Below are 13219 nucleotides of genomic sequence, written 5' to 3'. Positions count from 1 at the left end.
TTGAAAAGAGATTTCATTACTACCGACTAGGGATGGGTTGATCCGACCTTTTGCCGGATCGGATCAATCCGGTATGCTCCGGGGCCGGAGCGCGCTCCGGATCATGATTCCGCGCTCCGGATTTTAATTTCAGGCTTTGCGGCTTTTGCGCCCCATTACTTATACCAATATGCTATTCCATACATAAGTTTTATAGAAAAAAAAATACAAACATGGCGACATAATACTGAAACAAATATTTGTCAATAAACTCACCATGGTTATCAACAGCATAACCTAGCAAAACAATGCAATGCAACCCCGTGCAATGCAAAACAATGCAGTGCAATGGACCGAATTAGTAAAGTAACCTTACACTTCAAGAACTTTTATGATATCTAATGTGCCCTGTGAAATCTATAGTGGGCAGTTGTAACATTCCATTGAGTAGTAATTGTAACAGGAGCATTTGTGTGATTATTTTACACTTAACATTCTTTAATCGATCGATAAAATGTTTGTTTCCTTTTTACTACAGATATTAATTAGCTTGTAAAGCGTAAATTTGTTAATGGAAGCAAGAATCTAACGCAAATTTATTGAATATATTTTTGATCTTCTTGTAGCAAAAATACTAACACCCCAATGCGCATAATCAACGTGTTAAGGATTCATAAAAAAGGAGAGAGCTTACGAGAGAGACGAACGAGAACAAACAATTTTGAGCGCAAATAGTCTGACACGTGTGTATGAAACAGCCGCTCGCCGTGCTTTAACATACGTGTGCAAACAGGAAAGATATACACTTCAGGTTGAGCAACAGGACCACCATGAGATCGTTTCTTCCTTGCTCTTCGCTTATACTCTCAAATTGTGTGTGCTCTCACCTAGTTCATCTCACATGGGAAACATTCTCACTATAGGCGCTCCGACTGATCCACGAAATTTCATACAAAATTGGATGATCCGGACTCAAAAAATCCGGACCTACCGGAATCATTCTCACTATAGAAACACCGGCTGCTCCGGATCTTCATACAAAAGCCGGACTCAAAACTCCGGACCTAGTGGAATTATTCTCACTATAGAAACTCCGGCTGCTCCGGATCTTCATACAAAAGCCGGACTCAAAACAGCTGGACCTAGTGGAATTATTCTCACTATGAAAACTCCGGCTGATCCGGATCGCCGGATCTATCATGTGTGCGTTGCTTTGCGGCGTTTTGTCGTAATTTTACTTTGACTGTTATTATTGTGTTTTACTTATTGTCGGTAATTATCGATTTTATTATAGATTTATATGAAAATTAAACGGTTTTTGAGGGGGTTAAGCAAAAAATTTTAAAATTATTTCCAAGTGGCAAAAATTTCCATGTAAATAAAAAAAAGTCTCAGTGATTTATAATCAAATTGAACGAATTTGAGTTCGCCAAACTAATTTCAGCAATATTTTCTTGGGTTAATTTGACTTTTTTTGTATTGTTGAGTATGTTTGCTAAGCAGTTTTGGCAGTATGCGAGATCCATCAGTTTTCTTATGGGTTATGTTATAAATTATCTTTAAATCAACTTTATAGGAGTAGTTTTGCTAAATCGCATGATTTTCAGTTTTGTTGTTTAAAAATAGTCCAGTAGTTCCAGTGATTTTTAAAAAATGTCCTATGGTTTTCTTGTCGTTTTCACATGTTTTCAATGCATTTAAATCCCTGTTTAGCTTATTATAACTCTGATCGAAAGCGTTCTCACTATAAAAAAATTTCCTGAACTATTATTGCAAGCATATTGATTGAAACCGGATCATTCGGAATCAATCGGAATCACTTTTATGGATCGGATCGGACTCAGTACTGTATCGGATCGGATCGGAATCATGATTCCGGCCCGGAGCGCTCATCTCTACTACCGACCTTTGCATTAATAACCCTGCAGTACTTGCTTCTTGAAATGTGCTACATGAGTAACTCATAATTAATCCGGTTATGTTTTTTTAATTAGTATATCTGGTCTTAAAATACGAGGATAAGTAGGACTTAGGCTTTCCATTAGTTACGGGTAACTAATGGGAACAAATGAATAATCATCTTAAGCAAAAACACAAAAAAAAAACGTTTGCCATGCGTTCTATTTGTAAACATGCATGGTTTCCAAGTGCAAGTATATTAATAAACACAAAACAGGCATTTTTTGTCATGATAATACACGGCTGCATGTGGCTGCTTCCGTCAAAAATTATATGAAGAACAGTGAAGTTTTATAGCCCAGATTTGACACCTGTAGATGAACCTTTTTTCGATTGATACTGTATTTTTTGATACACTTCTTTTCAGTCTATGGAGTTAAAAATTTGTTCGAATTATTCTTCCACTCGTGAAAATGTATGTTTTGACTTTGTAAAATATGAAAAAGTTGGAAAAATGTTTTTGTTGTGTTTAACAGTTACGCGACTCGTCAACTACGCCCATTCAATCCAGACCAATCCAATCTGCACCGTTCCATCTTATCATAGGCTGGTCGTCCAGGTACTTAGTAAAATTAAAGTTAGTAAAGTTAAAATTGGAGTTAAATTAAAGTTAACCGCAGTAGTATAATTAAACCAGTCCCTTTGCTAACACTTCGGTCAATTGTCAAAAGACCACGTATGTTAGGACATCTAAAAGTACTAAGGATAATTATCTACTCACAACTTTTTTTCTAGTTTAACATAAATTTAAAGATGCTGAAAAACAGTCAGTCCTTTCATCGCATGCAATGGAGTTCTCTATTATCCATAAAAATTTTTGTAATAAAATCCATTTTGTTCCGAGTTTGTTAAAAAAGCACTATAAATCTATCTCGATTTCGAAAATGCGTTTATTCCAATAGATTACCTTCGCGTTTTTTTTCTTCGGTTTTGCGCGGTGCGGTGCATTTTTCTTTTGAGAGCTGTTTCAACACAGTTGATTTACCTCTACCGATCCAGCGAATGCAATTTCTAGCTAGGGAATTATCTTCAAATTGCAGAGACGTACACCATTCTTCGACATTGCTTTTATTTCTTCTTAATGCCATGACATGGCTATGTGCTAAAACAGGAAGAAACAAAAACTTCATTAATGGCAAAGTTATAAAATCCACCTGTAAAGCGTCGTACATCCTTGATCTCGTTCGGTACGCCCTGGAGGGTTTGCAGAATATTGTAACAAAGCTTTTTTTTGCTTTCTTTGCCCCCATGCTTCCTTTACTTTCGGAAAGCATTTCCTTTCTGAGAGGTTGAATCAAACAGGAAGTGGAAACTAGTTAAACGGATTTCGCGGATTCGCGGAATGAAGAGGGGAAAAACTTTCCAAAACTGACCTTTCGCAAATGATAATCCTTTTCCTTATGCCTGGCTTTCGGTGGACAAGGGTCAAACAAAAGTGTACGAAATGGGAAGGAAGAGAACAAAATCAAACAAGTCCAGAAAAAGCTTTCACTAGTATCCTTTGTGCTTCTGTGTTTGAGAAACACAAAAAAAAACTCCCGTGTTAGTATAAAAAATTAAATCCGGTAAAAGCATTAGTGTTCGATTAATTAACATAGAAATGTGTCCTCTGCGAACAGCTTTTCTCTCATTCAAGCTTACCGAGTTGTTTCACCTACCGAGACATATAAAAACAGCGACCAGCGGCAACGTTCACCACCAACGATATAGCAAATGGGAACCATTAGGTACGAGCACAAAATGGAAGTAAACTTTGAGTGGATTTATTTTAGTTCCCTTGCTCACGGGTGTTCCTACCCCTTTAGTCGCCATCGCAAGTCGCCTAAGTTTTAGTGCAAATTATTGAATTTACCATCGAAAACGGGCGAAAACTTTCTGACGCTAAGAAATGGCAATCTTCGATTTGGTACGTGAAACAAAATCCTGAGTAATTGGGAAAGCACTGAACGAGCTCTGAATGGTTGCAGAACTGTCACCGGGTTTTCCCAAGCGTCTTTGGGAAAATCGGTTACCATTGGCTGACGAGTAAACGAGCTCGATGTCGAGTATGCTCCGTTTTCTTTAACAGGAGAAAACATGCTTTTTGCTTTCGAATCGAATAAATTCGAACACTAATTGAAGCCCAACTGCTACGGTTTTTCCCAGTTCAGTATTGTTTCACGGGTTACTTCCATTGTGCATTGTTTGTTGTAATGTTTGCAATGAATTAATTAGTGTTTTTATGGAGTAAACGTAACTGATGGCAAGTTATGTTCATCCACTTTAAACCACAGCCCTTATAAAGCTAAAATGTCTAAGTCTTTTAGTTTCAAAACGCATTTGAAAGATAGTAATTTGGTGACTTTATAAATTATCTGTATTATCCCGTAGCAAGGACTGGCTATCTGCCGACGGTGTAAAATAAGTCTAGTAAGCCAATAGTGGCAGGTGTAGTTTATTACGCCAAGAACAAGAAGATCCATTGCCTAAAAGTATGCTTTTAGCTTGGAAAAATAGTGTTTATTCGAGTACCACTATCAAAAACCAAGTTATAACAATAATTCAATAACAATTTAAAATAAGTCCCTTCTACGATATGTTTATAATTGATTTGTGTAGTTTATATTGATTACAGCTGTTCGTTAATTCCAACTGCGTTCTTGGAATGGAAAATTCTCTATTAAATCCAATGCTCGAAATGTAATTTTTCTTCCCCAAACATTGAATGTAAAGGATATAAGCGCTACAAAAAGAACAAGCATCACAATTTCGGACAAAATGTGAGATCTGGGCCAACAGTACAATTCCTTCATTTGCAGTGTAACATTAAACAGTTTACATTAGTCCTAAATCACGTTCCTAGCACCCGTGCTATCCGCTAACCGTTGGAGATAGAACGAGATGGTGGAACAGAGAACATTCCGCAGGAACGGGCAAAAAACGAAAGCCATAATGTAAACATTGTCAGTGACGACGATAATGATAATGAAGGAATTTAGCTGGAACGGACAAAAAACGGCACCAACGTAAACAACTGCCTGACCCCCAATGTGCCCAAATAAGCCCGGGCCCCATATATACGAGCTGTTTTTGCTGCCGCAGTGTGGTCCCCTCGGAAAAAGTTTCCCCGGTGGCAGCTTCGATGGCGGGAAAAAGATATCCCTGTCACAGAAACAACCTACGGCAAACGGTACGCGTTTTAGTACGCGGAGCCACTGTTTGTCTCAAACGGAATGCTGTAAACGACGCGACGGAAATGAATCGCTGTTGATGTTTAATTTTAGTCCAGTCCACCCATCGGACCAAATGGTTCCCACACAGCGCAACGCTACGTGAATACGGCATCGCAGTACGGCAGTACGGAAGGACGGTACGGAAAGTCCCAAAGCATGGAACGTATTTTGGGCCAGGGGCAGAGATCGCTTAGTTTTGGGGGTGTTTTTATTTTTCACGCCTCGTTGAGACCGCCCCAGAACGAACGGACGGTTGATGTGTTTTTGTCTCTGCCCTGCAACCGTGCAGTATCGTTTAGATAAGGACGATCTCATTTTTCATCCATGTCCCAACATTCAGTGTCTCTAAAGGCTGCTAGACAAAACCAAGACTTTAAGCTTCACCGCTCTGCTGGTTAAAAACAGCTGTCTGTACTTGTTGCGGTTGCAACGTTTGACGAGCGGGTCAGTTCGGGCGGAATGGGGGCCTAATTAATTGTAATGTTTATCCACCACTAGCCTTCCATCCGCTTGTTATCAAACCCTGATTCGCCATCCCAACCATATCCATGAGTGGGGAAATGTTCTTAACCCTGACATTAATGACCGATTGTTTGATGAAACGAGGAAGCAAAAGAGGATTGAAATGGCTGGACCTCACAAAGTCAGATGTGGTGAGCCTTGTTTGATCTGGTAAAACAACGCAAACACTTTTACCTTATTGTATTCACGGGATACAACGAGGCGTGGCCCAAGGTGTTTCGTTTCATGATTGGACAAGAAGGAACGTTTAGCCGTCGGAGCGTTAGTACTGGGGCATTGAACAAGGCAAATCAATGGTGTAAAGATTTTTGATTAAAGGTTAACAAATGTGTTCGATAAATATTTTAATCGATAGCTGATGTTATAAGAGTCATTCGGCATGAATGCAGAACACTCCAATATGGTAAGGTTTTAATTAGGAACCGTGAACTTTTTTGAAGAAAGGCTTTCGAAGGTTTATGGAGAATTAATCCAAAACAAATAGAATATTTGACTGCAAATAAAAGTTAACCCTTGAATGCTTTTTATTCGCCAATATTGTTGGCTCTGTTAAAAAAAAAGCGAAAGACTTATTTTTTAAATAAAAATATTCGAAATCAGCGATCAAATTATTTATTAACCAATTATGAGTGAAATTTTTTAAAATAGAACACCATAGAATTTCGAACTTTTTCGGCAATACTCAGCAGTAAAGTCAATTTCATCGCATCTAAAGCAATCGTTCGGGCTGCCTTTTGGCTGCTTGATAAAAAAAAACATTATTGAACTATTGTAAGTGAGTTTTCTATAACTAGCGGGATATTACTGCAATTTGCTTTAATGTTTGGTATTTTCAATCAAATTCCAATTAAATAAGTTTTACGTTTGACACAAAACCGTTCAATGTCACATGATTTGAAAATATTCTACAAACAATTTACCAAATGGACATAGAAGACGAAGTGGTACAACATTTTAATAACTCGTATGGCTCTTCTTAGTACTTTGGAGCAGCAGTTTGAGCGGTTGAGCTGAGTGAAAATTAATAAACAGATTTCAAACTCATCACAATTTCATTGCAACAGCACGCTTGATTCAATTTCATATACCTTGTAGGACTTTCTGTGTGAACATCTGTGCAATCAATCTTCCCCCAGAGTCTTTTGACTGTTCAATAAAGAGGTAGCTTTCAGTGTCACACGACATCATCGAGGTTGGTCTTTGGGACATCATTCTTCTCTATTTGAACGCAGCGTTTCCCAGGCCATTCGGAATATATGATGAGCATACGTATCCTTCGAGACATTCCAGGAATAGAGCTAACGCAAAACGCTCAAAGCTCATCTCTATTCCTCTCTAGCCGAGCATAAAAAAATCAAGCATCTAACTGAAGTTGCATGTATGGTTCCCTTTTTTTTTTGCTTTGCAGTGCCAACGGCAACAATAATCGGTGGGCCCGATCTGCACGTGGACAAGGGCAGCACTATCAACCTTACCTGTGCGGTCAAGTACAGTCCCGAGCCACCGGCATACATCTTCTGGTACCATCACGACGAGGTGATCAGCTACGATTCAAGCCGTGGCGGTGTTTCGGTCATCACGGAGAAAGGTGACGTCACCACCTCACACCTGCTGATTCAGAACGCCGACCTGGACGATTCGGGCAAGTACTCCTGCTCACCGTCCAACGCAGACGTAGCCAGCGTGCGGGTGCACGTTCTCAACGGTAAGTGTAACCATGACGGGTGTTTCTATTGTTTCGGACAGCGAACGTGTCCGGGGGGAAAAGTTTTCCGCTTCACGTTCTGCCTGCTGCCAGCCAGGAAAAACACACCACACACCGCTTCTATTAACGCTGATATCAGTTCGCGCGGTCGTTTCAGGTGAACATCCGGAGGCGATGCAGACCGGTGGCGCCTCGGTAGTCGTTTCGTCGGACGGTCGTTCGCTTCTATCACTGATACTACTCGCACTACTGCTTCTCGCGCTATCACCCGCCGCATCGATGAACGTCGTCTCTGCGATTCCCCGTAGACAGCTCGACCGGCGACAGACCTCATGCGAACGCAAACCATCGGTGACGTCGGGTTCACGCTGCACCGGTTGCTGCTGTAGTAGAGAAACGGCTCTTCCTCAACGTCAGTTAGCTCCGAATGTTCACCACTATATTACCGACACTGCCAGCATCGACAAACGGTCGTCCATGCGGTGTGATTCTGTGAGATGATAAACCCCTATCGATTTAGTCCGAGGGCAGTAGTGTCGTACACGAAGGCGGGATCCTTTGTTTCTTATCTCTTTTTTTTCGCCCGTTCGTGAACGCTTCTCGTTCGCCTAGTTTCGACTTTATAGTAGAACGGCGGTAGGACCGTGAGGGAGAAAACGCTCATAAATCCGTTCCTTGTCCCGGGAGACATCAGCAGCGTGAGTGTTTGTGCGAAGATGCGATTTTGTGGCTGTCCGCACGGAGGTGCACTAAGCGATAGAATAGTAAAGCAGCAATTTCAGTAAGCATTTCAGACGCGTCTGAAAAAAAAACGAACGAAACACAAATGGAATCAATAGACAGGTGGTTTTATTGCGGCTGTTGGATAAGATAAATTTGATTCGTGTCATTGTTTTCCAATTGCAAACTATCTGTTTCTTTGGCTTGATTCTTGTGACAGGATATATTTCACATTGGAGTGATTGAATTCACAAGTGATTTATTTGTGTAGAAGAAACTTACACATTGTTTATCATGTTTAGCAAAACAAACGTTGTATAACAACACTGATTGTTTATCCCGCGCTTTGCCAACACCTGGTTGTAATTAGGAACACTAGCGTAAACATGCGAAAAGAAAATCTTCTTCGTTTTAAACAAATTGGGATGACACACGAACGGTACAAATCTAGCAGCTGTGTATATTGACTTGCAATCGCCGAATACCGCTGATTCGCGAGAGATGTCTAGTAAAATTTTGTGTATCAATAAAGGTTTTCTTTTTCACAATTAGTTAAAATTACAAATGGATTAGAAGTAAAAAATCGGCATATTTTGTTACAAAACAAGGAGAAAAAACAACAAAAAAGTACATTTCAAGCCATTGATAGTGCGAGATAAATAGGGGTTTTATCTCGTCAAATGACGAATGTATTTCGTTTAATCCATCTAGATAAATCAATCAAATTGATAGTAGAGTAAGAAAGATAATGCAACTAATGGTAGTGGTAATAAGAAGGAGCATTATAAAATCTTGCAAGATATCCTGTACATAACAAGTATAATACACTTATAGACACATCCTTCACATCCGAACGTATGGAAAACCAAAACGACACAGCAAACTAAAAAATCCAAACGAAAGACACAAAACAACAGCACACTTAACAAAAAGGCCCGAAACATGAAAAAATGGGAACGAAATGGAAACCGAACGTTGAATAATGTCAAGTGAGATTTTAATCGTATTGTAGTTTTTGAAGTATAAAAAGTCTATATTGTTACAATTCCCTGCAGGCGAGTTGTATTCATCGTATCTATAGTAAAACGTAGAAAACGGATTATCCAATGATTGATTTTCAATGTAAAAAAAAACTGTACAATGCACTTTACACGTGACGTTAGTTTCAGTGGTTTAGATTTTCCCCATTTACCATTTAGTCGTCTGATTTGAAGAAAAGTGCTGCTGTACATAGAATATCTACAACTAGAAACTTTAAACCATAACCTATATAACAACAAAACATGCATTGAAACGGGCAACGAAACTTTTTTTGTGAAATGATTAATGATGAACACAATGCGATAATTTTGTTCGTTTTACAAGCCCTGTGTTTATTGAATTTGTTGAGAAAAAAGTGATTAGTTACAAAGTTTGAATTCTGTAACCTATTTAATGTTTACATTTGTTATTATAAATATAAGTTTTATTTTCTATTTTCTCTATTTTAAATGAGGTAACCGTATTAGAAGAAGGTGTATTACTTATCTCTGTATCATAACTCCTATATATAGTTGCCATATGAGATTTCATCTGAAGACGGCTAAGTTATCAACAATCGTGTTTGTGATGGGCTTAATAATTATTTTGGTAAAATGAAAGAGTAACATGTACCATTATTACTTTCTTGGATCAAACGTCACGTGATGTTGATGTCAATTTCTGACAACTATTAACCACAACATTTCTCGGTTTACTCAGAACGTTTAACAAATAACATAAATCAAAGCCGCCCACACCGAAGTTCATTATATCTCGTTCTGTTAATTAACTCACGATGAAACAATCCAAAATCAAAGCTTTAGCTCTACAGTTTCCCACGAAAAAGAAGCATCAACAAACGAAATCAATCGCAAAACAATTTGTTCATAATCAGCTCATTTATGGGAAACCCATTATAATGCCATTGGCAGAAACTGGCACGATTCCAACCATCCCTACCGATTACACCCTTTTGCCTCCACAGCACAAATCGAAAATGATATAACGCACCCGGTTTCAGTTAACTGTTCTGTAGCGGGTTCTCTTTTTTTTGTTCACTGTAATAATGGGTGTGGTTTTACATTTCCTTTTGAGCATTATTTTTCTTGCAATTTTATTAAACGCAGCAGCTTATCCGGTTACTGTTTCTGCTTCTGCTGGATCATCCGTAACCCCAAAAACCGAAACTCTTCTCAGTGGGTTTTCCACCACACGCACTTCAATGAATGCGTGTTCGGGATAAGTATGTGTATTTCCACTCACAGGTTTGCGGTTACGAAATCGAGCAAAGCATGAAGCCAGAGAAATAAAAATGATCCCACCGTCTCGTAAGAAAGGCTTTCCCATCCACATTGTGGTGTATCGAAGAAACGGAGGAAAGGACGAAAAACAATTTCCGAAAAACGTACAACGCTACACACAGTGCACGCAATCCCCGCGAGGCACTCCTAGGACGCCTTTCAATATCATTAAAAAAATATTGATGCATAAATAATTGATCGGGTTCTCGCATCACTCCCCGCATGTGGCTTTCACTACACGGTTCACTTCCAACCAAATAAGGGTTCGAACATTGACCAAGGTTTGATGGGCTTTACTTCCGCTGGCATCATCCCTTCCATCACGTTTGGTACGTCGATTTTGTCCTTTTTTTCATTTTGAGAGGAATTTTCCATTTTCCTATACGTCTCATATCCTTCTCGAAAAGCTGCTTCAGTAACGACCCAAATCAGGTCTCCCAAAAGCACACACAAATCCTAGCGGAAAGCCAGCTGCAAGGAATATCGGAGGCAAATCGCCACTTTTGAATCATTCAACAGTAACAGCTAACCTCAACCGACACCTTTACCGAGGGGAGCGAAAAAAAAACCCCTGCTCAGCATCGGGTACGAACTGCACGTCTGCTCCAGAACGGAAGCTTTCCTACAATACGGCCAACTTCCGCAAACGAACGTGAACAAATCATTTCACCCCTGTTCGGCTTGGTTCATCTTCTGGGTCTAATTCGGAAAGCTTCTCTGTCCAAACAAAACACAAGCGCAGAATAAATTGAGTGGCTTTCTAACTTTTGGCAGGTGGCGGAATGATGCGAATATCCGCCAATGGTGCCTCTAACTACCCTCACCTTAGAACAAGCACGACTAGCTTCATGGGAATTTGATAAGATTGTTTTTATTGCGTGAAAAGAAGACGGGAATGGAGGGCAACAGCAGATTGCGATCCAGATGCCACCAACCTTCACCGCGTAAAGTGATGAAGAAGAACTTAATTTGTGTTTCGAACTTTCGGGATTTTGTGAGAGTATCGAGGTTTGATAATTGAAACCATAACCGCGCAGCTAATCAAAACTGCGAGTCTGGCAAGGTGGTCGGAGGGAGTTTAATTTCCATTCCAGTGCGGTTACGATAATGAAGGGTTGTTTGAATTCGAGGAGAAAGTGCACAAAACAAAACAAAAAAATTGTAAAAAGTTGTTGCATCTCATTGGAAACTGAAATAGATTACGCAAGACAACACAAAAACGCTCACATTACAATCAATCAAAGTGAAGGATGATTAAAACAGAAAGATAAATGTTTATTTTTGCCCCAATTGATTGGGATGTTGCTGATACGATTTGGAAAACGATAGCAAATTGTGTAAATATGAGAACGCGAAAGTGAGAAGAATACATTACAAAGAAACAGAAAAAAATACGAAAAAAAAAGAATAAATCAAGATATTGTATGATTTGTGGTAATCTGGATAAGTTAAAGTACGAAATATTACACACAAAATCCATTGAACTACATTAAGTACATACATAATTAAAGAGCTAATAACCCATTTCAAAACTGATGATCCATATTACAGAAAAAAAGAGAAAACATTACCAAAACCATTTGTAAATACCACAATGTAAACTAATTTCCCCAGAAGCAAAACAACGCAGAAGAAGAAAGCAAACCTGCGAGTCCCGCAACGTATAAAATCACTACAGATAAGACATAACAAAACAGATTCAAACAAAACATTCATAAGCGACGGATGGTGTTGTGTACTTAAGCACAAATGTGGATAAAAAAATAATACCATTTTAAACCCGTTCCAAAGGATGTGGTTTAAATGCTGTGAACCTGACAAGAACGAAAGAGAGATAGACGAGGAAAAGTGAAAAAGTAAACAGAATGTAAAAGCGAACAGAAGTGGTTGAAAGTGGATTGTGAAGAGGTTTGAAGAAAGATTAATAAATATAGCATCTGAGTTGATTATAAAACTATAAACCTTCATCTTGTTCGTTCGTCATCATTTTCTCGTATTTGTTTCGGGTTTATTTTTCATTTATTTTTTTCGCCCTCCTTCAGGAAGCAACCATTTGTCCAGCAAGACCGAGAGCATGGAATGCACCCTATCAAAAAGACAGTATGTCTCGGCGAGAACCGATCCAGCGTACTTAGCCATAGCACTCGCTCGGAGCACAATTTGTGGGTAAAATTATGAACTTCCACAAGCTGTTGAGATTCCACTTTTTTGTGCTTCAGTTTTCCATTTCATAATCCCCAACACACTCCCTCTTTGTGCTGTGAGATAGTTATTAAAATGGAAAGAATTTTATTGACCGAAGTGTGCTGTCGTGCTGCACAGACGGATCAGTGCGACGGTTCGCTCTTTAGCAATAGGGTATGAAACGATTTTCAACCATTTCTGCACCCCACCGTTCAGCATTATTCTGTCATTTTGCGTTGGGAAGGCGTATAAAAACATTATATTTACGATACGTCTCGTTTCGTGCTTGGTTATAGGGACGATCACTAGGACTTGCTGATGTTTATTTCACGAGGAAAGTATTTAAATTATTTCAATATAGTATTTTCTGCGCGAGATAGCTTCTGCAACGAGATAGCCCTTAAAGACCACCCAAATCTCAACTGAATTGTTTTGTTTTACCGTCAGTGCTGCAAGTTGTTCTAGATTTCTATCGATATCATCATGTTTATAATATTTCTTTCGACTTCGTCTTAATTTTCAACAACAGCAAAATTTGCTCGAAGAGTAAATAACAATTACAGTTACTTATGAACCAAACACAATATCCATCAAATAACACATGTAGCATGGTGCAG

General features: G+C 39.1%; 1 protein-coding gene across 1 annotated transcript in view; it reads left to right on the top strand.

Annotated features, from left to right (window-relative positions):
- LOC128299435 (fibroblast growth factor receptor-like 1) overlaps positions 1-7878 on the top strand; it is a 115977-nt gene extending 108099 nt beyond the window's left edge. Inside the window, exons 4-5 of the mRNA XM_053035404.1 lie at positions 7081-7377; positions 7517-7878. Of these exons, the coding sequence (XP_052891364.1) occupies positions 7081-7377; positions 7517-7878 (659 nt within the window). The remainder of the gene's footprint in view (positions 1-7080; positions 7378-7516) is intronic.
- The last annotated feature ends 5341 nt before the right edge of the window (positions 7879-13219 follow it).

The sequence above is a fragment of the Anopheles moucheti genome, chromosome 2, assembly GCF_943734755.1.
Source record: "Anopheles moucheti chromosome 2, idAnoMoucSN_F20_07, whole genome shotgun sequence".
In the NCBI taxonomy this organism is placed as follows: domain Eukaryota; kingdom Metazoa; phylum Arthropoda; class Insecta; order Diptera; family Culicidae; genus Anopheles; species Anopheles moucheti.
The sequence above is the reverse complement of the archived record's forward strand: the minus strand, read 5'-3'. Positions and strand labels throughout refer to the sequence as shown.